This window comes from Myotis lucifugus, unplaced genomic scaffold (assembly GCF_000147115.1).
Source record: "Myotis lucifugus unplaced genomic scaffold, Myoluc2.0 scaffold_246, whole genome shotgun sequence".
In the NCBI taxonomy this organism is placed as follows: domain Eukaryota; kingdom Metazoa; phylum Chordata; class Mammalia; order Chiroptera; family Vespertilionidae; genus Myotis; species Myotis lucifugus.
In genome coordinates, this window is record NW_005871294.1 from 1,671,391 (window position 1) to 1,696,868 (window position 25,478).

Genomic DNA, 25,478 nt, shown 5'->3' on the forward strand with positions numbered 1-25,478 from the left:
CTTCCGACTCCCAGCTCTCCAGGTCTTCCCGGTCAGAGCCTCTACCCCCGACCTCACACTTCCTACGTCTCCTCGCGCCCCTCATCCCGTAACTACAGCGCCCCGCCCATCCTCCCGCTGGTCCTCAGGACCCACCCGAAGAGCGGTGGGCGCAGGCTCTGCGCATGCCCGGCCCGTGCGCGGCGATTGGAGCGTCCGCAGACCAGAGCGGCGTCATCACGGCGCGCCGCTCCCAGGCGTCCTTGCAAGGTCGCTCTGCCCAGCGGGAGCGCGCGTCAGTGACCGGTCCCAGGTCCGGGGGCGCGCCGTTTCCTCCCGGGGTACCAGCGGCGACATGACGGGGTACACGGCCGATGAGAAACTGCGGCTGCAGCAGCTGCGAGAACTGAGGCGGCGATGGCTGAAGGACCAGGAGCTGAGCCCCCGGGAGCCGGTGCTGCCCCCGCAGAGGATGTGGCCTATGGAGAGATTCTGGAACAAGTTTCTGCAGGACCCGGCCCCCTGGAAGAACCTGGTGAGTGACCGGCCTCCCTCGCCCGCCACACCACCACCTTCCACGACCCCCAGACTGTCTGCTGGGATGCCTGCTCCCGTGGCCAAACCCAGGACACGGACATGGCTCTGCGCCCGCAAGCCCGATGGTTCCTCCCGAAAGAGGGAGCATTAGGTTCTACCGAGACGTAGGCGTAGCCGGATCGCAGCCCTGTCCCAAGAGTCCTGGCCTGGGCGCCAGGAGTCCAAGGGCATGTGCGACTTTGGGAGAGTCATGCCCCTTTGCTGTCTAGTGTGATGAGGAGGCAAATCTTTGCTTGGGTTTTGCAGCACGTTTGGGTCTCTTTTGATTGTACAGATCTTCCCCCAGACGGAGAGCCAAGGGTCCACCAGTTAGAATTCCACGATTTTAGTATTTGAGAACACTTGTGTAAGGTTGAGGCTCTAGAGACCCAACTAACACTGCAGCCCACTATCCCAAGGCACAACGAGTTTCCTCCGGCTGATGGTACGGGCCCATGTGGTCACCGTAACGGACAAAATCCTCTTGCCCTGCTTAGTGAGTCATTCAAGAGCCACCTTTCTGAACGACCACTATGTGCGTGAAATACACGTTGTCATTTAAAAATGCCATTCCTACACTGTACTCTGCAGAAAGTCACTCATTCAAGGAGCTGTCTTTATTTTCAGGGTCTCTGCACATTTTCTTGAGGTCGTTCATTAAATCACTTCCGTTATGAGTGATAAGCACTATATGTCAGAATTGCTTTCACTTCGCTACGACATTGGTTGATAATAATGGAATAATAATGGAATACTACTAATACGTAACACGAGTGCTTACGTTGTGCATGGCTCTCTGCTGATGGTTTTGCATGTGTTACTTTTTTTTTTTTTTTTTTTTTAAATATATTCTATTGATTTTTTACAGAGAGGAAGGGATAGAGAGATAGAGAGTTAGAAACATCGACGAGAGAGAAACATCGACCAGCTGCCTCCTGCACATCTCCCACTGGGGATGTGCCCGCAACCCAGGTACATGCCCTCGACCGGAATCGAACCTGGGACCTTTCAGTCCGCAGGCCGACGCTCTATCCACTGAGCCAAACCGGTTTCGGCTTGCATGTGTTACTTTATGTAATTCTTTTCTCCTATAAGATAGAAAACTGTTATTAATGAATGCAAACTGAGGCCTGCAAAAGCTCAGTGATTTACCCTTAGAGCTAGGCCATAGAGCTAGGAATTAAAGGAGTTCACATTGAAATCTATGTGTATCTACTTTCTTACAGTGCTACAAAGTCTGGTGCAAATTTTTCTGAAAAAGTGGTCTTAGATACTTTTTTCTTTCTTTAAATATATTTTTGTTGATTTCAGAGAGGAAGAGAGAGGGAGAGAGAATCATTGATTGGCTGCTTCCTGCGCACCCTCTACTGGGAATCAAGCCCGCAACCCCAGGCATGTGCCCTTGACCAGAATCAAACCCGGGACCTTTCAGTCCACAGGCCGACACTCTATCCACTGAGCCAAACCAGCTAGGGCTTAGATACTTTTTTTTATGATGGTAAAATGAAACTCTAATTCAACTTTTCTCTCACCCTTTGTATCCTTGACATTACTTGTTGATTTGGGCAGCCACTAGTTGAAAATAGACATCCCTCCCATGATGTAAAGAAGTAAATAATCATTTATTGAAATCCATCTTACCTTACTTTGAGTTAATTTTTTCTTCCACAATCATATTACAACACTTAGAATCTTTTCCCTGAAAGGATAGGTATGTTTCAGTCAAATTGGCTGCCTTGGAAAAGTTCCATTTTTTTTAGTTCTCTTTTGCCTTTCTCAAAATAGTATAAAGGCATCTGAAAGTAAGCTTGGAACCCTTCTATCCCAGTACGTAAAACACTTTTTCCAGCATTGGTGTGCTCAGATTGTCACCTCACACTTAGAATAATGCAAGTGGTGTTTGTGGGTATCTGAAATGGATAAATTAGGGAGATGACTTTACCTGAAAAATGATGTAGGTTTGATCATTCTGGTTAAATTGATTAAAATTATTCTTTCATTATTTATGCCATGCTTTATCTTTAACAAACTTATAATAAAGATAATAAGGAAGTATTTTTTTAATTAATTTATTTTTTTTTTAGAGAGAGAGAGAGAGGAAGGGAGTGGGGGAGGGGGTGGGAGAGAAACATCGATTTGTTTGTTGTTCCATCTATTTATGCATTCATTGGTTGATTCTTGTATGTACCCCAACTGAGGATTGAACCCACAATCTTGGTGTATCGAGATGACACTCTAATCAACTGAGCTACCCGGCCAGGGCTAGAAGTAATATTTTTTGAAACCTATAAATGCCTTACTATAGTTTTGCAAAATGCTGCTTGTCTTAATGCAACTTGCCCTGCACTCTAGGTATCCTCTAGCAGGCCCTATGTTTAGTAAAAATATTTAAATGGGTGAGGTTAGCTACAGACTATAAGGAATTTGTAGCATTTAGAGATTTTAAAATAATCATTACATTGTTGTATTATTGACGTTTTGTTTTTTTCTGCTACAAATGTAAAAGATGGGATATCTGTTTTATTTTGTGTATGGTTTTTTCTCCCTAGGTCTATAAGACGTACCGACACAGTTTCCTTATTTTTACTCATGTACTTATACCTGCCTGGATTATTCATTATCATTTAAAATATCATGTGGCTGTAAGTATGTTTTAAATATGTGTTTTTCAGAATTTATTTTTAATACTGTACAAAATTATTTCCTATGTGGGTATGCCTTACCCTGCTTTTACTTAGTAGAAATAATGTGCCTCTTGTAACTGATTGTGAACACCTTTGAATCCTTTTAGGTAAAAAGTTTAATTAAATATAAGGAATATATGGCTTTTCAAAAAGTTAATCTTTATATTAATTGCTTACAACTTAAAATGCATTTCCTCCTAGAAACAGTATTTAAGTGATCAGAATGTAATTGACCTAATAATACTAGTGTAAATTCAGGATCATGAGTAGGAACGGAGAAAGGAATTTCTGTTTCTCTTTTTGAGCATAGATCTGGTATAAGGTAAAATTCAAAATAGTCAAAGGTTATCTTTGTCATCATTCCATTTCCCTTTTTTTCATTCTATTTGATTTTTCACAACTTTTTTTTCTTTAGAATCCAGGATGTTCAAAAGCTTGAACTTTTTCACTGAAAGATCTTGCAGGTGGTGGTTTAAAGGCTAAGGATAGTCTGGTGTAGGGTGTTGGAGCCCAGGCAAGGTGAGGGAGGAGTGCATTTTGGGAGTGGCATGGAAGGGAGAACAGTGGTGGCTACCCAGTGTGGAGTGTTATAACCCAAACAGAGTAGGAGGGCATTCTTGTACCCATTGAGGAGTGTTAGATCCCGGTAGGTTGCTGCATGGGGGGTAGAGGGAAAGTATTGGTGAGTAGACCTGTTTGGAAAGAAGCAGTGGCAGCAACCTGGTGTAGGATATTAGAAGAAGGGTGGTTTGGGGCAATGATGGAGGTGGCAGCACAGAATAAGATGTCAGAACCTGAATGAGGTGAGGATGTTATTTATATTGGAGTGTGGTGATCATGACAGGAGATTGGTTATATACAGGAACATTGGTCAGATAAGTACAAAAATTGATAGTGGGATCAGGATTCCCATTGTTGGAAAAGGGAGCTACACATATGGGAAGGGAGAAAAACCCTGTGCTACTAGAATGGAATTGGGAGTATGGCTGTGAACTCATGGTTTTTAATAATGATTGATAAATATAGAAGTAAATGTAGATGTAAGTGTGGATATTCTCTAGCTCTGTCCACTGACAGTGCCTCGTGGCAGAGCTACCTCATGGTAATTAGCACATCCAGAAGCCTGGTCTTATTTTCTAAATAAAATTCTTCACTGAAAGGATCCAGAGCTCTTTGGAGATATGGCCAGGTCCAGGGCTGAGGCAGGGAAAATACAAGATGAGCTTGTTGTTCCAGAAGGTAAAGAATTGTTCAAAGAATGATGGAGCTATATCACAAGGACACAGAGTCAGCTTGAAAGAACTCTCATTGGGACAGTTTGAGCATCAAAATAAATGATGGTAATAGATGATAGAAAACTGAATAAATAAAATGTAAATCCATGAGCTGATACTCATAGATAAGTAAATAATAAATGGGTAAAAGAGAAAGCTTTTTTTGTATAATAGATTGCTAAATAATAAATGGACAAGGAATGATCGAAAAGTCATAATTTGAGGATCATCATAGTAATATTTTTTTCATCCAGGGAACATCAAAAGATACTAAGATTTATCTCAAAATACCGATCTTAAACGTACTTATTTGTTTCAAAGAGAAAAAGGGTAATTTTGTGGTGGAGAAACCTGACAGATACCACCTAAATTAAGAAATGTAAATTAACATTACTAATAATGGGACAAACAGAAATGTACTACTTGATAGGATACAATAAAAAGAAAACAGCATCAATTTTGCAATATTCCTGCCAAAAATGCATAACCTGAATCTAATTGTGAGGATACATAAGACGAACCCAAATTGAGGGACTTTTCAGCCTTGTTCAACTTCAAAAGTGTCAAGATCTTAAAAGCTAAAGATTAACGGAAGATTCTTTCTAGATTGAAAAAAACTAAATAGACATGTCAACTAAATGCAGTTCTTGATTAATAGGCATAATCTGTTTAGTCAAAAGAAAAAAATGGTTTTAACAGTCAAATTTTTAAACAGTCTAAACAATGAAGAACAAGTCATCTAAGGGAATTTTCTGAGAATTTCAAACAATTATGGAGACAATTGGTAAAATTTGAATGGGTTCTTTTTTTTTTAATATATATTTTATTGATTTTCTACAGAGAGGAAGGGAGAGGGATAGAGAGCTAGAAACATCGATGAGAGAGAAACATCGATCAGCCTCCTCCTGCACACCCCCCACTGGGGATGTGCCCGAAACCAAGGCACATGCCCTTGACCGGAATCGAACCTGGGACCTTTCAGTCCGCAGGCCGACGCTCTATCCACTGAGCCAAACCGGTTAGGACTGAATGGGTCCTTTAAGCAGGAGGCAGTAATATAGCAATGTTAAATTCCTGATTTTGATGACTCCATTGCGATTATTTTAAGAATATGGTCCTTAAAACAAAAGAATATTGTCCTTATTTGTAGGAAATAACCTAAAGTAAACCAGTTGGCAATTTACTATGAAATAACTGGGTAAAAAAAATTTTACTTTTATAATTCTTGCAACTATTATTTCAAGGTAAAACAAAAGTTAGGGATTGCCTAACAAATTGTAGATAATCTCATTGAAGTTAGCTTGTTAAAAGGAGAATGAAACAAATAACTGGGGTTCTCAAAATATTCCTTCTAACATGACTTGTTCTCTGTTGATTGTGTGGTCTCTTTAAAATTCTGATTGCTGACATCATCTTTGTTCTCTTAACTAAGCAGATTATATCCATTGACCAACAACTATGGAGTACCTACTATGTTCTCTACCTTTATTGCTATAGAAAATATGTAAGACAAAATTCCTGACCTCAAGGAATTTATAGTACAGTTGGAAGATAGGTGATTCTGGTAGGAGTATGTTGGAGACAAGTTATTCCAGTGACAAAGAAAGATATGGAGTCACTAATGAGCATAGCCATATCTACCCAAGACTCTTGGCTCAGACTGGGACCAATTAATGGAAAGTCTTGAAAACTAGGCAGAGGAGGTTGAACTTTATGTGGTAGGCAGTGGGAAGCTTTCCACTTTTAAGTAGGAAAGTGACTTTATAAAAGTGATATATTTAGGAAAACATAAAATGTGGGGAGAATTGGAGGGAGGAAAGTCCTGACATCAAGCAAATCAGCTGGACGTTGTCACAGTTTAGTAGGTGTTCGTTGATAAGAATATGGTTAGGGCAAAGACAGCAGGAATGGAAGAGAAAAGTGAAACCAGGAGATACTTTCAAAGGAAGAAACAGGCCAAGTTAAGTTAGGGATGAAACCAAGGTTCAGAGTCATTTATGATTCTAAAATTTCTAGCCTTGGAAAGGAGGGCTTTCTGGTCCTGGGGAGAAAGTAAAATTGTTTAGGAACATGAGCTATCACATCTGTTTCTCTCGATGTCCCAGTGGACAGGGTGTGTCTTATGTTTAGAAATCTGAGGTTAATGTAGGAATTAGAGTTGGGATTTAGTGTTTTCACTACACGCACACACACACATACACATACACACACACACACACACACACACACAAACCCCCACAGATTAAAGGGTACTAACAATTTATATATCTAAGGTTCAGAGAATATTTTAAATGTTTATTGTTGATGGGCTTAAAGTTTTTGTATTTATGTTCATCTACAAGTACACAGGCCACTTCATATGATTATAGGTCTGTATTTTTTCCTTAACATGCAAGACCCTAGAAAAGAAAATATATTATTTTCTGTCAGTTTTGTTTTTAACATCCAAGAGTGGTTTTTATGTGCAGAATGTGCAGAAAGAACTGTTCACAGTTATCTGGAATATAAATTAATATTCAGTTTGTTAGTTTCAAATTTAAAAAAACATTTTTCTAATTCTTTAAATTTGTTTTCTAAATTCTGTTAAAATACTTTTATAGCTAGGAAAATATGAACAGTCTCCTTTCTTTGCTCTCATTATTTTTGGATTAATTCAAGTTGAACTTTCCTAAAACAATTCTACCTACAAACATAATCAAATTCTCTTAAATGTTTCAAACTACATTTATACATTTTATTTTTAAATATTTATAGGGCAAATTAATGACCTTAAGAAACAAAATCATTTAAAACTTAAAATCACAAGTCTAAATAAATTATGCTCTTTAATTCTAGAATTAGTATTTTAAAACCTCTAATAGCCAGGTTACCTTACGCATTACAAATACTGTAAACAATATATGGATTGTCTGTTGTTTTTGGAACTTACTAAATTTGACATTCACCGGTTTATACTCTGGATTTGATTTACTTTGTAATACCTATATTTAACAATTTTTCTAGGATTGAAAAGACACTTATATCCTAAAAGAAGTGAATTTAACAAGGTGCAGCTATTGGATCAACAATTCAAGACATTAATATAGTTGCTTATTTGAGGGATTAGTACTTCCAGGTGATTTTTCCTGGGTCAAAGATGGACATAATTAGTTAAAGGTTATGTGTCAGTAGAGGTCCGAAGGCCTCTCTCTTACCTTATTCTTACCTTATTTTCTCTTGATTTGGGCAGGACTGCATTCTTAATAACCCTTGCAGCCACTTTGCTAACACCTTTACTGCCTATTTGAACTTTACCATCTCTCTCTGATGACATTTCAATGTCTTATTACTTCTGGTCAGAGTTCTTTTAAAAAATATTTTTTAATTGATTTCAGAGAGGAACGGAGAAACATTAATGATGAGAGAAAATCATTGATCGGCTGCCTCCTGCTTGCCTCCTAATGGGGATGTGCCCTGCAACCAGGGCATGTGCCTTGATGGAGAATGCAACCATAACCTCCTGGTTTATAGGTCAATGCTTAACCACTGAGCCACACCAGCCAGACTAGAGTTCTTAAAGACATTTTAATGTTTTCACATTGTATTATGTAAAATGTTTTTAAAAACACTTTAATGTCCTCTAATTGTATTCTAAGTTTCCTGCTTTTGGCTTCAGTTTCTCTGAATTTTATATCATGCCATACATTTTTTGGTTTGGTATTTCATGAAGATGTATATGCTTCATCAATACATTTACTCTACAAATATTTATTTAGTTCTTCCTGTGTTCACGCACTGTTCTAAACAGGGATACAGCAGTGAACAAATCAGATGAATCCCTGCCCTCATGAAATGTTTATTCTGGTCTTGGAGACTGGTAATAAATAGATAAACAAAGAGGTATAAAAGGAGGTGATAAGTCTGTAGAAGAAAAACTAAGCAGGGTAAAAGACTAGAGAATGATAGGAGCTGGGGTTTTTTTTTTTTGTTTTTTTTTTAATTAGACCTCTCTAAGGAAGTGTTATTTGAAGAGAAACATAAATGACTTGAGGGCATGGACCAAGCAAATAACTAGGAGAAGAGCATTTCAGGTAGAGGAATCATCTATATAGTAAAAGCCTAAGCGATCTTTACAGTGCAACGACCAGAATGACTGGTTGCTATGATGCACACTGATCACCAGGCGGCTGGCGCTCAATGCAGGAGCTGCTTCCTGGTGGTCAGTGTGCTCCCACAAGGGAAGCACTGCTCAGCCAGAAGCTGAGCTCATGGCTGGTGAGTGCAGTGGCGGTGGTGGGAGCCTCTCCTGCCTCCGTGGCAGCACTAAGGAGCAGCGAGCCAAGTGGTAAGGAGCAGTGAGCAGGCGAGTGGTAAGGAGTGAGGGGTCCCGGACTGCAAGAGGGCGCAGGCTGGGCTGAGGGGACACCCTCCCCCACCCTGTGCACGAATTTCGTGCACCAGGCCTCTAGTTAAGTATAATGGCTCTGAGGCTCAAGCTGGCCCAACTGATGGGACCAATAGCAAAGGAGCTACCATAGTGTAAGTACTATAGTACAGGAGAGAGAGGTAGGAGTTCAGAGAGGTAGCCAAGGGCCAGATTGTGCAGGGTCTTAGAGATCACTGCAAGGACTCTGGCTTTGTCTCAAAGAATTAAGAAACTTTGAGCAGAGGAGTGATACATGATAAAAGAATTACTTGACTCTGCCTGCAGTGTAGAGATTAGACTGTAGGATGGCACACAAGTGAAAAATGATAGAGACTTGGACAAGGATAGTAGTACTAGAGGTGGTGAGCGGCACATTCAGAAAATAATCTCAAGGTAGAACCAACAGGATCTGCTGAGAAGTCAAAGTTTTTGTCCTACTTACTTGGGAGAATGAAAGGGTCTTGTACCAAGATAGGGGCAAGTTAGGGACTGGGGAAACTTAAGTGTTGGACATGGTTAAGTTTGAGGTGCCTGCTTGACAGCCAAATACTGGTAGCGATATTGAATATACAGTTGTATGAGTCTGGAGTTTGGTGGAAATTTGGGACTAAGTTAAACATTTGGTATATGATCTATTTCTTTAGAAGAAACTCTGAAACCATAATTAACAGAGCATTACTTTCATTGCAGACAAAACCATATGGCATGGTTGAAAGGAAGCCCAGAATATTCCCAGTAAGTCTTAAAACATCTGATTTTTCTTTCTTTTTTTTTTCACTATTTTTCTTTCTCCTTTCCCTTGCTAAGTGATTGACTAAAATGTTCCTTTTTTTTCACTGTCACTTCAAGTGCCTATTTTGTATATTCTTGTACAAAAATAAAGAAAAAGAGGAGGAAATAGTGTAATAGTGTAAGGTAGTAGTTACAGTTGAAAATGGAAGGTGGCCACCTTTCTATATAGTTACCAAGTTCTCTCCTTTCTTTCTTTTTTTCTTTTTTAAAAATAATTCTTTATTGTTGAAAGTATTACATATGTCCCCTTTTTCCCCCCATTGACCCCCTCTAGCCAGTGACAAATACACTTTCATCAGGAGGAAAAATAAATTAGTCATAAGGATAAGGTTAATTACATAAACCACTTCATTTTCAAGATACAGAACTAACTCTTCTGAGGGAGGGAGGGAGGAAGGAAAGAAAGAAGGAAGGAAGGGAAAGGAGAGAGAGAGAAGAAAAGAACCAAATCAAAGAGACTACTGTTTATAAGAAAAAATTTGAGTTAAAATGGAAATCAATGAGGAAGGGGACAGAGCACAATGATATCAATCAACTTTCTTACCATACAGCCAGATCTCAGAAAGAATCTGACCGAGTCCCACCCACTTCATACATAGCCAAAGAGTGCAATGAAGGAGAAAACCACAAGACCACAACTTCAACAAAATGCCTGGCTCTGGTGCCCTGCGGTCAGTCGGCACACTGTCTTAGGTATATGGCACAGATACGCCACGCGCTGCATGAAGCACAACCCTTGGACATCACAACATTCTCACGGGGTGATTTTGTTATCCTCGTCTTACAGGGAAGAAAGTAGCCCAGAGAAAGGCACAAGGTCAAGTCAGCCCAGAGTGCTCGGGCCCAGGAAGAGTTATCAATGGAAGCAATAAAACATACTGAGAAAACTAAGTAGTGACGCTATTCTGGGATCCAAGGAATTAGACAAGAAACCAGTCAGGGCAGGTACACACACACACACACACACACCCCCCCCCCCCAGCCCACCCCCAGCTGGGGCAGCTCAGTCAATCCCGCTGGGGCAGCAGACATTGTGGTTATCTTTCTGTATTGACGAGGTATTGCCACCTGGAACAGTGGTTCAGACACAGGCTAACCCTGCCTGTCTACACTGCTATGACAGAGCCAAAGAATCCATGCAACAGTGTTAAAGCTGCTACTTGAAAATCCTAATGTGAAGCAGGCAAGGACTTCGCTACCTCACATGTTACACTCAGCTGAAAATATTTTGGATTCATCCTATCTACTCAGTGGGTCTTTATTAGGGGGATTTTTACCCTGTAGGGAACGTAAGGCAGTATCTCAAGACATTTTTGAGGTTACAGCTGGGGAGTACTTCTGGTATTGGGTGGGTAGAAACGGGGGCGGGGGGCATTGCTAAACATTCTACACCAAAAGGAATGACCGGGCCCCAAATGTCAACAGCATGCTGTTGAGAAATCCTATCTAAGCTAGAAGCCGGAGAGCAGAGGGTATGAAACTCATTCTTTAGACCTATTTCCGATACATAAAAGGCCACACTCATTCTGGATTTGACTTAACGACAGAGGTTCCTGCGGGATCAGCTGATCTTCCACCTGATTTCATTCTCTGAAATGCCAGAGGTGAACGGTTCAGGCTGAGCACTGCCTGCAGAGACCTGCGAAGGGACTCCCCTTCCCCAGGCCCCTCCTACCCGGGGCCAGTGCTTCTGGCCTTTGCAAAAGGGGAGAACAGATATTCTTCGTTGAACCCTGAGGACCCGAGAGAGCATCTAACAAGACTTCCCAGGAAGTGCCTAAAAACAGAGTTAAACATGGAGCATGTGGTATAGGGCATGAATTCTCTGCCAGAGGTTTTCAACCCACAAGGGGGTGTTCACTGTGACATCTGCTCCTGACCGATGCCCGATGAACTCGATCTTGATGCCCTGGTTCTCCAGTCGATTGTTGGGGTGCTTGAGCGCGAGGCTCACCTTCCCGGAGACCGTCTCGCCGTCGTAGAAGAGGAAATATTTCTCCTTCTTCTCGTCCTCCGTCTTGTGCTCAGCCCGCTTCCTACTCTCCGCATCGTTGAACATGATCTCCACCTCCACACTCTGCCCGAAGCCGAAGAAGCTCATCTCGCCGCTGGTCGGGCGCGCCGGGCTCCCCGGGGCTGGGCTGCCCTAAGGGAAGGCCAGCGGGCTGGACGCGCGCGGCCGGGCGTGGGGCACGGCATGACTGCCTGCTACACCCGGAGGCAGGGCAGGGCCGGCTGCGCACCCAGAGCGCAGGTGCGCCGCGGCCCGCCAGTCCCCGAGCGGGCGCGAGCGCAAGGGATGGCGAGGAGGCGAGGGCGGCCATGCCACTCTACGGGGGCCGTGCAGAGCACCGGGCTACCGGCCGCTGTCGCCCACCCGGCGCCCTGCGGCTCGGGGCGGCGGAGCGAACCTCCAGCTCCTACACTTCGCTGCCCGAGCAGCTCCGGAGATCGCGGCGAGGGGCGGGGAGGAGGAGGCGGCCTTCCTCTCTCCTTTCGCTGTCCTCATGCAGCTGCCTCTCAACGCAGTGGCAGCTATTCGGAGGCTATCTGAAACAGACTGCACTTCAATCTGATCTTTGACAAAGGGCTGCGTCCCTGTTTACTGAGCTTTATTGGGCTTCTGTTTCTCAGAATGTCTTCATTGTTAACCCTTACTATTTAAAGATTCAGAAGCAATTTGTTTTTCCAATCCTGAAAGGTCCTGGATATCTTCTTTTTATTTCTGCTTTCAAATCAGCTACTTCTTGCCAGAGCTCATGTTTCCTAAGGTACTTTTCCAAGACAACTAATAGTTGAACTCCTAACTTTTTTCCAGCTTCCTCTCCTAGAACCTCAAGCTCATTAGACAGTCTGCTTCCAAGTTATTACTGGCTTTCATTTTATTTTTACCTTCCAATGCCAGTGTCCTTGCCTCCAGACTGCTAAGCCAGCGCCATGTGGTTTAATTTTTATTACGGCAGCATTAGTACCATTTCAGAATGTTAATGTCTGTGTTAGGGTAATGTTAGTTGTGGTAATAAATTATCCCCAAAATGTATAATGGCTTAAACATAAAGTGTATTTTTTTATTAAATAACAATCCTGAGCAGTACCAGGTCAGGAAAAGGCTGGGGTGGGGATGAGGAATAATTCTACTCTACCCAGTCATTCATGGACTGTCAGGTTGATAGAATCTGCTATCTTGAACACAAAGCTGAAACTAAAGCTAAGTAATTTGCCTGAAATTATATTAACTAATTATATAGTTTGTCCATGGAGTTTCCAGGATTGAGCTGAAGGTGTTTCGGTGTAACTTTTTTCTAGGGTTTCTTCTATTTCTTGGGGCCTTGCAAGTAAACATTATTCCTGTGTCACTTTGTGAAGACCACTTTTATGCTCTTTCTGGTCATTTTGTTTTGAGTGAAACTTCCCCTATTCTTTCACTTATACCTTAAGATTTTGAATACTGGTTTCTCATCTTTAGACAGACACTGCTTTGTCTAAGTCCCTTTATAATGTGAATGCCAAAGCTGAACTAGATTTTCAGTGTGAGGTCTGAGAGGATATACCTTGCAGACAAGATCCTTCTACTAATACATGTTTGTTTTCCTAGGGTGATATAATTCTGGAGACTGGAGAAGTAATTCCACCAATGAAAGAATTTCCTGATCAACATCATTGAAGATTAATTTAAAATTTCAAAGGCATATGAGCCTAAGTTTTGTTGCTACATTACCATATTTACTGAATATATTCTCTGGAAAAGGAACTTTAATAAAGTTTACTCTCAGATATGTGTTGCCTGTTTCTTCCCAAACACTGTACAATTTAAGACTTTTTTTTAGTTATTTAGTTATTTAACAGTAAGTACAAACTGGACCTGCTTAAAAAAATGATATGAACGATCACCTTTTTCTGGCCATTCTTGAGTCAGAAAATAAGATGTAGAAAATTAGTCACACGATATTTTTTTCTTACATAATACTTAGTCTGTTGTGTAGGTATGCAACAGAATGAAATGTAATAAACAAATATAAGGTTAGAAATTCCACACACTTTTGTTTTAAAGGTGGCTTTCTGAGGCATTTTAAAAGAAGTATTTTGGGAACTCTAAATGGAAAATCATGTCATTTCATCTATGACCTGATACTCAAAGGCTGTCAGATCTAGGTTGCTTTGTTATATGAGAACTTAAAAGTACACGTATTGGAAAAGTTAGCACATTCATGGTTTATTATAAAGGACTGTATGCAATAATAAATTTGAAAACTTTATATTATGGATTTTACTTTAAATATAGACGTGTCAGGTAAGCATAAAGTGAAGTATTTGCATAGAATAAAATCTAGAGGAATTACAAATTTCATTCATTCCCGAATATTTTGTCCGGGTATTTCTTCCTTAGTTGTCGTCGAGCGGCTACTGTCGATGCATAGATGACATATCCCCAGGAAAGTAATACGATCGCGAGGAGCAACTAAAAAAAATAAATGAATGAATAAAAATTTAAATAAAAATGCAAGAGGGGGGAGTAACAGCAAAAATTTCACGGTGGGTAGTACTTCCTCGCTGCCCTCTCCCCATTGGTTGCCATGTACGTTGCTAAGGTGGAAATTACAGTAACCAACGAATAAATGGAATTCCGGAGGCGAATCCACCCACTGTCCTGACGTAAGAAGCGGAAGAGCGTGTCCTCCAGGAAGAGGCGGAGTCCGGGGAGGGAGTGGAAAGCTTAATTCAGGAATGGGTTTTTGGGTTTCTGGGCGCTGAAGGAATACGGGGGCTCCCGCCCGGGGGCGAGGGAGCCGACACCGTGGAGCCTCGCCAGACCCGGGACCTACCACGGAATAAATCCGGTCCAGGGTGCGGCGACTCACTGGCCTCATGGTAAGGAGACCACGGCGATCCGCGGGAACGGGCAGGCCTGCCGGCCTAGAGTAACCTCCGGGGCGGCGGCTGTCGGGCTGCGGCGGCCATCCTACATCCGGGCACGAGCGCCCGCCCCCTCGCCTCCGGGGGCCTTTCCCGAGCGCGGGGCGGCTCTTCCGCCCGGAGCGGGGGCGGGCTTACGGACCCCGGCCTTGCCCACCTTTCCGGCCGGGATTAGACCAAGAACAGGATTTAAATGGCATTTTTGGCCGTTTAGAGAGTTAGGCGCACCTCGTCGGCGGGTTCTTTCAGTTGCAGTGCAGTTTTAATGCAAGGTAATGTACCGTCTTGTGCATTTTAACGTGTATTTGAAAAACTAATACATATTTCAAACATGACCCCGGCGTCTAACTCTGGAAGGATTAACGTTTCCTCTTGCATCTGTTCCCACCTCATTTTGAGAGTCTTTCGTATATTTATCGTTGGCGTAGACAATACCACCCACATGTATATAAGTGACAAATCGTTGTGGGAATCCCTGTTAACTGAGCCCTTCTTCAAGAAACAACAAGTCTTTGATAACGCGGTGCCTGGTGTAATGTAAACGGTAACTTCTCAGAAGTAACGTGGCCTCCGTGCCCCGGCACACTGCCTGCCAGTCAGCAAGTGTTTGCTGCGCTTTGGAACGTGAGCGCGTGTCACATACGAGGGCGGGAGGGACGGCGGTTTGCCCCGCGCGGCTGCACCGGGTCGCCCCCACGGCGTCGGGACGCTCGCGGCTGAGGCCGGGGGAGGCCCGGCAATTTGGCCCCCTGGCGCAGCGCTCTCTCGTCCATCTCCGAGCTCATCCAACAATGGGGTCTTAACCCTGACCCGGGGGTGGGGAAAGGGGGAAGCCGTCTTGATAGGAAAACGGTCTATTTGGCGGAGATTTCAAGGCCATGTCCTCAAGCTGGCTCCTGTTTCCCGACTGGAGTAGCGCTTTCTGTCTGAAGACGGTAGCTGCTGGTTGGGCTCTGGCTTTGGGTTCCAGTCACATCTCCGGGTTATTTTCTAGAGTCTAGGTCGGACCTAGACCTAGGAGTTCAAGTGACTTCACCTCCGTGCCACTCAGTTCCTTTACACACTAGAGCAGTGGTTCTCAACCTTCCTAATGCCGCGACCCTTTAATACAGTTCCTCACGTTGTGGTGACCCCCCAACCATAAAGTTATTTTCGTTGCTACTTCATAACTGTAATTTTGCTACTGTTATGAATCGTAATGTAAATACCTGATATGCAGGCTGTATTTTCATTGTTACAAATTGAACATAATTAAAGCATAGTGATTAATCACAAAAACAATATGTAATTATATATGTTTTCCGATGGCCTTAGGCGACCCCTGTGAAAGGGTCGTTTGACCCCCAAAGGGGTCCCGACCCACAGGTTGAGAACCGCTGCTCTAGAGTCTTAATAACTGCTCGCAAAGTTTGGTGAGGTTTGGAGGAGACCAGCTAGTTATCGTGTTTCCCTGCCAAGTTAGGAGCCAACGTTAAGTTACTGCCTTTGTAACCTCCAGAGATTAGCATCGAGGTCGGTGATGGGGAGGGAGCTTTGGGATTTCTGCCCTCCGAGGAACTCGGCGGGTCGGGGGGAAGGGCCGAGCGCACCTGGCTCCGCCCTCGGTGCCGGCGCCCTCCTACTGCGCATGCGTCACGCGGGCGGGTGTTTTGTTTTGACGCGCGGGGGGCCTTGGGGTGGGCTGGGCTCTTGCCGCCGCCTCCCAGCTACCATTGGTGATGAGCGCTTTACGTCACAGGGGTCGCAACAGCCGCCGGGGTCTCCGCTGTCTCGCGAGGAGGGTGAAGCGCCCCCGCACGCTCCGACGCCGGAGGGTCCGCGGAGAAGTCGCCGGGTACGCCTTCGCGGATCCTGCCGTCACCGACCTGGCTTCCTCGGCCGTCGGGAGCTGGCCACCAGTGCCCCAGCCCGGCATTCGCCGACCTTCTCCGAGGTGAGTGAGGTCGGGAACAATGGGGCTCGGGGGTCGGAAGGGCAGGGCGAGCAGGAGCTCCCTTCCAGAAGGAGGCCCGTAGACTCCGTAGACTCGGGAGCTGAGAGGCCGTCCGGGCCTCGGCGGGCACGGCGGGCAGTCGGACACCTGCAGCGCACCTGTGGATCGGTGCTGGGGTGGGGAGGGCGACATGCCGTCCTTGGTCTCTGAGGGATGGGGGGACCAGCACTAAAAGTTCGAGTCTGAACCGTGGCGTTTCCACTCTCAGAGGTGTGACGGATGGATTCTCTAACCAGCGGTTCTCAACCTGTGGGTCGCGACCCCTTTGGGGGTCGAACGACCCTTTCACCGGGGTCGCCAAAGACCATCGGAAAACACATATAATTACATATTGTTTTTGTGATTAATCACTCTGCTTTAGTTATGTTCAATTTGTAACAATGAAATTGGGGGTCACCACAACATGAGGAACTGTATTAAAGGGTCGCGGCATTAGGAAGGTTGAGAACCACTCTACCCTCTCTAAGCCTGTCTGTAAAATGGGAATAACAGTATTTTAGTTCATTGTGATAATGTAATGCACGTGGTGATTGTGTTAGATCCTGGCCGGTGGCAGTTCTCAACCAAAGGAAGCGTGGACATAGTCCGTGACTGATGGAGTTGTCCGTGCGGTGTTAGGCACTGTGGGCTGGGCTCGCCCAGTCAGTCAGTGTGGCTTTCCTCGTGGGCTGCAGTTTCCTACACTGGAAGGGGGCGGGACTGAGATGAGGCAAATAGTGACTTAGTGAATAGAAGTGAAAAGTGAATGGAAGTTTTGGTAGGTAATTTAATTGTGGTGAAGATTGGGGGTGAGATTCGTTTGTTTTTAATCAGTGACATGCAAAACTATAGTCAACCAATGGCCCTGGCTGGTGTCGCTCAGTTGGTTCACCGAAAGTTGCCAGTTGGATTCCTAGTCAGGGCACATGCCCAGGTTTCGGCTCGAACCTGGCAGCTGATTGATGTTTCTTTCTTCCTCTCCCTTGCTCTCTCTAAAAGTCAATTTAAAAAGTCTTTTAAAAAAAAGAATCAACCAGTGAATGTATAAATAAGTGGGACAACAAATAGATGCTTCTCTTTTCCTTCCTCTCTCTAAAATCAATAAATAAAAAATTAGAAACAATGTACTTAAAAGTCTAATAACCCCTTTATTATATAGAGAGCAGGGGTGGGGAACCTCTCGTATAAGCCCCTCGAAATCATTTGGTCTGTCTCTGCCAAGGCATTAGGGGTATGTTAATTCAATGTTTGACCAAATATAGCAGGCTAATTTTTTTAGTTGTGTCTTATCCTAAAGGTTTGTTGTCTGGTTTTTTTCCTGAGTAGGAGAATAAAAAATAGACATAGGAGGAAATGCTGAGAAATGTATGCAATATTAAGGTTTCAGAATGTAAATATGTTGACAGAAAAACGATTGGTGTTCTATATTTATGATTCTATTCTCTTAAGGACAATGGTGATTTTTGCATTTCCACTGTAGAAAATAGAAAACTAGAAATAGTTGGACCCCTTGAAGAAACTTGTTCAGCACTGAGTTCCTATTGAGTTACTGCTCTGAGAAAGTTAAGATGCCCTAGGATGAGCACATTTAATTTGAAATCTATGATGAAATACTTACTTTACAATTTCAGAGTTTTGTTGTGGGGTTTGTTTGTTTTTGGTAGAACTTGGTGTAACCAATGAGTCTATTGTTTAGAAAATCACAGTTCTGTTATTTGACTAACTTGACAGTAGTTGACTAGTGGTGGGAGTTCCTGTGATAGAGGTGTAGAGAAAGATGAGTAATAATCCAGGCCACTTGTCTCAGTGATTGAGCATCGACCTATGAATTAGGTGGTTAAGGTTCAATTCCTGGCATGCAGGGGGCAGCCAATCAATGATTCTCTCTCATCATTGATGCTGCTCTCTTTATCCCTCTCCCTTACTCTTCTCTAAAATCAATTTTAAAAAAATTTTTTAAGATTAATAATAGGCTCAGGAAAACATAAAGGAAGAAACTAATATTTAACATATATAAAATGATTTGTGTAAAATGCAGCTAGATGAATTTTATAAGATAAGGCTAAAATGTAATGCAAATTAGATTTCAGCTCTGGCAAATTCATTTGTTAAGTTATAGGCAATATAAACTGATGAATTTAAAATAAAACTAATCTTTAAGATTCTAATGATCCTTGTGGGAAAGATAATAAGGGAAAGGGACTGAAAGCATAATTCAGGATACATTTTGGCTGACTTTCGATTAAATAAAAAGGCTAAGAAAGGCTGTTTAAGGGGGTTGAAAGGAAATCAGTGATTAACTGACTATAATAGCATAGTAACAATAGTGTAGTAATAATAATCACAACATAATAATAATATTTAGTGAGCATTTGCTGTGAGCCATGTACTGCCCTTGAGTGGTTTTACATTTAGTATTTAATTTAATTTTCACTAAAAGTCCTTTTTGTATTTAAAAGAATATTTCACTAAAAAACACAGAATTGGTTTAAACAGGTGAACTTTCTGGTATGCAAATTATCTCACTAATTTTTTTTTTAAGTTCAAGTATAGTTGACATACAATATTATTTTTCAGGTGTACAATATAGTAATTCAGCATTTATATACCTACTATGTGATTACCACAATAAGTCTAGTAACCACCACCTGTCACCATAGAAAGTTATTACTAAAGCTATTTTTAAAGGTGCATATACAACACCACAAATAAATCAGTAGTCTCTATTATTTGCGGTATGTATATGAAAGATATAAAACTATACATAGAAATAACACTAACTGAGGATTTTGATGTTTTGGGGTCTTTGTTTTCTACAGAGGATAGGAGGGTACATAAGGGAGATTTTTTTAGAAATCTGGACTAACCAGAGAAAATGCTGTTAAATCTGAGTGGTAGATACATGGATACTTGGAATATTTTTCTTTGTACTTTTTTGTATATATCAAGTATTTCTCATTATTTTTTAAAAATATATTTTTATTGATTTCAGAGAGGAAGGGAAACAGAGAGAGTGATAGAAACAGTGATGAGAGAGACTCATTGATCGGCTGTCTCCTGCATGTCTCCTACTGGGGACAGAGCCCGCAACCTGGGCATGTGCCCTTGACTGGAATTGAACCCAGCATCTTTCAGTCCGCAGGCTGACACTATCCACTGAGCCAAACCAGCTAGGGCTAAATTATTTTTTAAAAGAATAACAGAGTGTTATATAATATTTTGAGAGCTTATTATGTACTAGGCACCTTTTTCTAAGGGTTTTTTACATCTTCACAAACCCTGTGATGCAGTAATCTACAGATGAAATTAAAGCATAGAGATAGTAACTTGTACAGGCATACTGCTAGTATGGAATCAGGATTCAAACCCAGACAATTTGTCTTTTGAACTTGTACTTAAGTATTATGTTAGTAGGTGACACTGCCCCTTTAAAGATAATGAACTATTGAACTATTTTCACCAAAGTATGTTTGTATTTTTTTGCAAGTTTGGTCATTTCTCTTTTACAGGATTATTGATGTAAATTTTTCCCTTTTACAGGTAATGGCATCAGCAGCTAAGGAATATAAAATGGACAACTTTTCACCTAAAGCTGGCACTAGCAAATTGCAACAGACAGTACCAGCTGATGCATCTCCTGATTCTAAGTGTCCTATTTGCTTGGATAGATTTGATAATGTGTCTTACTTAGATCGCTGTTTACATAAGTTCTGTTTTCGCTGTGTACAAGAGTGGTCTAAAAACAAAGCTGAATGTCCGCTATGTAAACAGCCCTTTGATTCTATTTTCCATTCTGTGAGGGCAGAAGATGACTTCAAAGAGTACGTCCTAAGGCCTTCATCATGTAATGGTTCTTTTGCCACCCCTGATGGTCGAAGATTTCGCTATCGTACAACTATGACAAGAGAACGAAGTGCTTCTTTTTATTCACCCAGTAGAACCATGAATAGAAGAACAACAACTCCACCAGATAGTGGAGTATTATTTGAAGGGTTAGGCATTTCTACAAGACCCAGAGATGGTGAAATTTCTCAATTTATGAGACAGATTCCAAGGAGGCCAACTACTACAGATGAAAGATCTTTGCGGAAAATTCAAGAACAAGATATTATTAATTTTAGGCGAACTCTCTATCGAGCTGGTGCTCGTGTTAGAAATATTGAAGATGGTGGTCGCTACAGGGATATTTCAGCTGAATTTTTCCGTAGAAATCCAGCTTGTCTTCACAGATTAGTCCCCTGGTTAAAACGCGAACTTACAGTTCTTTTTGGAGCTCATGGATCTTTAGTAAATATAGTACAGCACATCATTATGAGTAATGTTACTCGCTATGACTTGGAGAGTCAGGCATTTGTGTCTGATTTAAGGCCATTTTTACTTAATCGGACTGAGCATTTTATACATGAATTCATCAGTTTTGCTAGGTCTCCTTTTAACATGGCAGCCTTTGATCAGCATGCTAATTATGATTGCCCTGCTCCTTCCTACGAAGAAGGTAGCCATTCGGATTCTTCTGTCATAACAATCTCTCCAGATGAGGCTGAGACCCGAGAGATGGATGTTAATGTGGCCACTGTCAGTCGGGCACCATGGGATGACGAGACGCCAGGGCCATCTTACTCAAGCTCAGAGCAAGTACATGCTGTCATGTCTTCCCTTTTAAATACTTCTGATAGTTCAGATGAAGAACTTGTAACAGAGAGAGCCACATCTCAGATACAGGAAGTACAAACCAATGAGGACCTAAATAATGACAGTGATTCTTCTTCAGATAATTGTGTCATTGTTGGGTTTGTTAAGCCACTTGCTGAGAGGACTCCAGAACTTGTTGAACTGTCCTCGGATTCTGAGGAATTAGGCTCTTATGAGAAAATGGAGACTGTGAAGACGCAAGAACAAGAACAGTCTTACAGTTCTGGTGATAGTGATGTTAGCAGATGTTCATCTCCACGCTATGTCCTTGGAAAGGATGAGCAAATAAATAAAGATCATTGTGATTCCAGTACAAGAATCAAGTCAAAGAAGGAAGAGAAACAATGTACATCATTGTCCTCTCCCAGAGACCTGAGTTCATCTGTCAGAGGAGACAGAGTATATTCCCCATATAACCATAGACACAGAAGGAGAGGAAGATCGAGAAGTTCAGATTCACGTTCCCAGAGTAGAAGTGGGCATGATCAGAAGAATCGTAGAAGGCATCATGGAAAGAAAAGAATGAAAAGAAAACGATCCAGAAGCAGGGAGAGTAGTAAACCTAGAAGTAGAAGAGACAAAAAAAGATCAAGAACTAGAGATAGTAGTTGGTCGAGAAAAAGCCAAACTCTTTCTCTAAGTAGTGAAAGCACAAGCAGATCAAGATCTCGTAGCAGTGATCATAGTAAAAGAAGATCACAGAGCAGAACTAGAGATCATTATTATTTAAAAAATAATTATGGAAGGAGATATAAGTGGGAGTATACTTACTATAGTAGAAACAAGGATAGAGATGGCTATGAATCATCTTATAGAAGGAGAACTCTGTCTAGAGCTCATTATTCCAGACAATCTTCAAGTCCAGAATTTAGAATTCAGTCCTTTTCTGAAAGAACAAATGCTAGGAAAAAAAATAATCACAGTGAAAGAAAATATTACTACTATGAAAGGCGCAGGTCAAGGAGCCTATCTAGTAATAGATCAAAGACTGCATCTACAGGGCCGGACCGGGTGAGAAATGAAAAGCCTGGAGGGAAACGAAAGTACAAAACACGGCATTTGGAGGGTACTAACGAAGTGGCTCAACCATCTCGTGAGTTTACTTCTAAAGTAAAGGAAGGTCATTGCCAACAATCTTCATTAAAATTGGATGGAAATTATAAAAATGAGAGTGATAGTTTTTCAGATAGCCGATCAGACAGAGAGACAAAACACAAGAAGAGGAAAAGGAGGACCCGGAGCCTAAGTGTAGAGATAATTTATGAAGGGAAAGCTACTGATACAAATAGGCATCATAAAAAGAAAAAGAAGAAACATAAGAAGAAGCATAAGAAACACCATGGAGATAATGCTTCACATTCCCCAGTTGTAATTACCATTGACAGTGATAGTGATAAGGATTCTGAAGTAAAGGAGGATACAGAATGTGACAATAGTGGTCCTCAAGACCCTCTACAAAGTGAATTTTTGGCTCCTTTGGAAACATTTGAAACTGAAGATATAGTTACAATAGAAGATGAAGTCAGTGTTCTGGACAAAGAGTGTGATACTACCACTCTTAACGACTTAAATAACGCCAACAAAACTGTAGATAATATTCCACTCCAGCCAGCTTCACTTGAACAAACTCTCGATGTAAGAGAAGAGAGCACCTTTGCTGCTGATTTGGAGAACCAGCCCAGAAATGTGTCTGTTCACACTGAGTCATCAAGGCAATTGTCATCTCCACGGAAATCATTAATGCCAGTATGTCTTGGTGGAGACTGTGACATATCTTAAAACTGCCAAAGCACCTCATTGAGAATTCTGATGCTATAGAAAGAAGAAAAAGGAAAAGTGTCATCTATTGCAATCTATATAAAGATGAGTTTTGGTGAAAACTTTTCCCCCTTAAAAATATTTTGTGATTTATTTTTTTTTATGTGTTAAAAATTTGTAAAAATTATTTGTTCAAAAAGTATGTCGCACCCTCAAATATGCACTTTTAAGTGAAGAAATTGTTATTGCTAGCAGTTTATTTAAAACTTGGGATCCTTTTTAAATAAAAATATATAATTTTAGAAGTTATTTCATAAAGCCATATGGTATTGACATTTTTAAAGTAGAGTATTTTTGAATTTTTTTTTTCTGAGAGTTATTCTGGAAGTGTGTTATAAACTAAGAGAATCTGTTTAGATAGTCTTTATTTTTCTTCTTAAAAATTTGTATGATTCCAAACCATTATTTAAGATTAAATTGAGACATTTAATCTGCAGTTTATCCTCTGCCAAAAGAATAGTTTAAATATTTCTTTTATATACTTGTTTATCTGATCTGCCAGTAAAAAAGTGTATAATCAACAAAAGAAAAAAATAAACAGTAACACTTTAAAATCTAGAAATTTTCCTATATAGTGAATGGCTGATAAATTTTTAAGTCAAACTATTTTACTGAAAAATAATTAAGGATATACTTGTGTTATAAATTCTGAATTTCAGGTGAGGTGCATTTCACAATTTTATTTTAGTTATTTAACCTGATTGTGAAAAGTATATTCTTTGCCTTCTACAGAAAAATGCAGTTATGTGGCATTTAGCTTACTAAAAACAAACAAAAACCCTTGCCAGACTTTTACATTGCTAGTTGTTTTACACAAAGTGACTGTGTTTATGTTTTATCCAGTTTTAGAGATAAAAATTGCTCTACATCTATAGTGTGATGTAGGATTGCCAGTGAACAGCAGAACTTGGATTAAATCTAAATTTAGCCTTCAAATTTACCTTGCTACCATGTTCATTCATTGTTAACAGAAATTGGAATACTTGCTGTGTGATGGGTTCTGTACTAGGGATTCAGTGATAGAACAAAACAGACGACATATAACTAAGTTCTCTGGTGAGAAAGTATAATTTGCTTTAAAAGCATACAATAGGGCTCTACTCTCAGGTGGAAGTGATGATTGAACTGAAATCCAGTAAATAGGTAGACATGGAGTTGTTATGAAAGGAAAAGATATGCAAAGGTCCAAAGGCAGAAGGGAAGCCTGAAGTGGTCCAAGACTGGGTTAGCTAAAGGACAAAGACTTTGGGGCCAAGCTTTGTAGGCCATGTTTAGAGTTTGTGTTTATCTTAAGGGCAGTAGGAAAGTGGTTTAAAATGACAAGAATCTAACATTGATTTGACAATTTTTAATAAGTTCAGAAATTGATGACCAATTATGGGAAGACTAGTTGACCAAGGACTATATATTTTTTTTTAAATATATTTTATTGATTTTTTATGTCATAGGAGGTCTTCATATTAGCAACTAACTCTGCTGAAGGCTTTGGGAGAAGTAGGAAGCTTACTTTGCACAAACCCAACACGCTCAAGTTGAATATTAGACATCCCTGTTCTTCTTTTTTTAATTGATTTCAGAGAGGAAGGGAGAGAGATAGAGAGAGATAGAGAGGAAGGGAGAGAGATAGAAACATCGATGAGAGAGAAACATCGATCAGCTGCCTCCTGCACATCTCCTACTGGGGATGTGCCCGCAACCCAGGTACATGCCCTTGACCGGAATCGAACCTGGGACCTTTCAGTCCGCAGGCCGATGCTCTATCCACTGAGCCAAACCGGTTTTGGCCCAAGGACTATATTTTAAAATTATAAAATGACTGTAGTTTTTCTTTTTTAATTTTTATTTTTTTTTTTTGCTAAAAGTATTACAAAAGGTATTACATATGTGTCCTGCCCCCCCCCAACTGTAGTTTTTCTTAAGTATTCCAAACTTAATGCTATTTTATTCCACATTCTGATTTTACATGATGTTTTCAGTTAAACACAATGAAACCCCATCTTAATACATGGTACCATCACAGCCCTAAATGTTATGCATCTAATAACAGCTATCAAATTATGGTGCAAAAACCAATAGGACGAAAGGGACAAATGGACAAATAAATATCCATAGTTGGAGATTTAACACCCCCTGTCAGTACTTGACAGAACAAGTAGACAGAAAGTAAGTATTAATGTAGGAGACTAGAGCCAACTGTAACTTAACATAATTGATATTTATAAAGCTATACCCAAGAACTACAACATAAATATTCTTAAATGATGATCCAGTCTATCTGCTGGGCTATAAAACAAGTTTCAATAAATTTCAAAAGATCAAAGTCTTAAAACATAATGAACATCTCAACACTAAAATCAGAAGTCAATAACCCT

General features: G+C 41.2%; 2 protein-coding genes across 5 annotated transcripts; both read left to right on the forward strand.

Annotated features, from left to right (window-relative positions):
* Positions 1–214: 214 nt before the first annotated feature.
* NDUFB6 (NADH:ubiquinone oxidoreductase subunit B6) lies at positions 215–13,486 on the forward strand. Of its 2 annotated transcripts, XM_006098788.3 has the most exons (4): positions 219–514; positions 3,105–3,197; positions 9,609–9,653; positions 13,306–13,486. In XM_006098788.3, the coding sequence occupies exons 1-4, from the start codon at positions 335–337 to the stop codon at positions 13,372–13,374; spliced, it is 387 nt and encodes a 128-aa protein (XP_006098850.1). In that variant the 5' UTR covers positions 219–334; the 3' UTR covers positions 13,375–13,486. The 2 variants fall into 2 exon arrangements, with proteins under 2 accessions (XP_023618258.1, XP_006098850.1); XM_023762490.1 differs by lacking the exon at positions 9,609–9,653 and having other exon boundaries at positions 215–514.
* A 904-nt stretch (positions 13,487–14,390) lies between these two features.
* On the forward strand, positions 14,391–24,042 carry TOPORS (TOP1 binding arginine/serine rich protein). 3 transcript variants are annotated; one of them, XM_006098791.3, is made up of 3 exons: positions 14,391–14,579; positions 16,363–16,557; positions 20,137–24,042. In XM_006098791.3, exons 1-3 carry the CDS (start codon positions 14,577–14,579, stop codon positions 23,065–23,067), a joined length of 3,129 nt encoding a protein of 1,042 aa, XP_006098853.1. In that variant the 5' UTR covers positions 14,391–14,576; the 3' UTR covers positions 23,068–24,042. The 3 variants fall into 3 exon arrangements, with proteins under 3 accessions (XP_006098853.1, XP_023618254.1, XP_023618255.1); XM_023762487.1 differs by lacking the exon at positions 14,391–14,579 and adding an exon at positions 14,802–14,896; XM_023762486.1 differs by lacking the exon at positions 16,363–16,557.
* Positions 24,043–25,478: the final 1,436 nt, after the last annotated feature.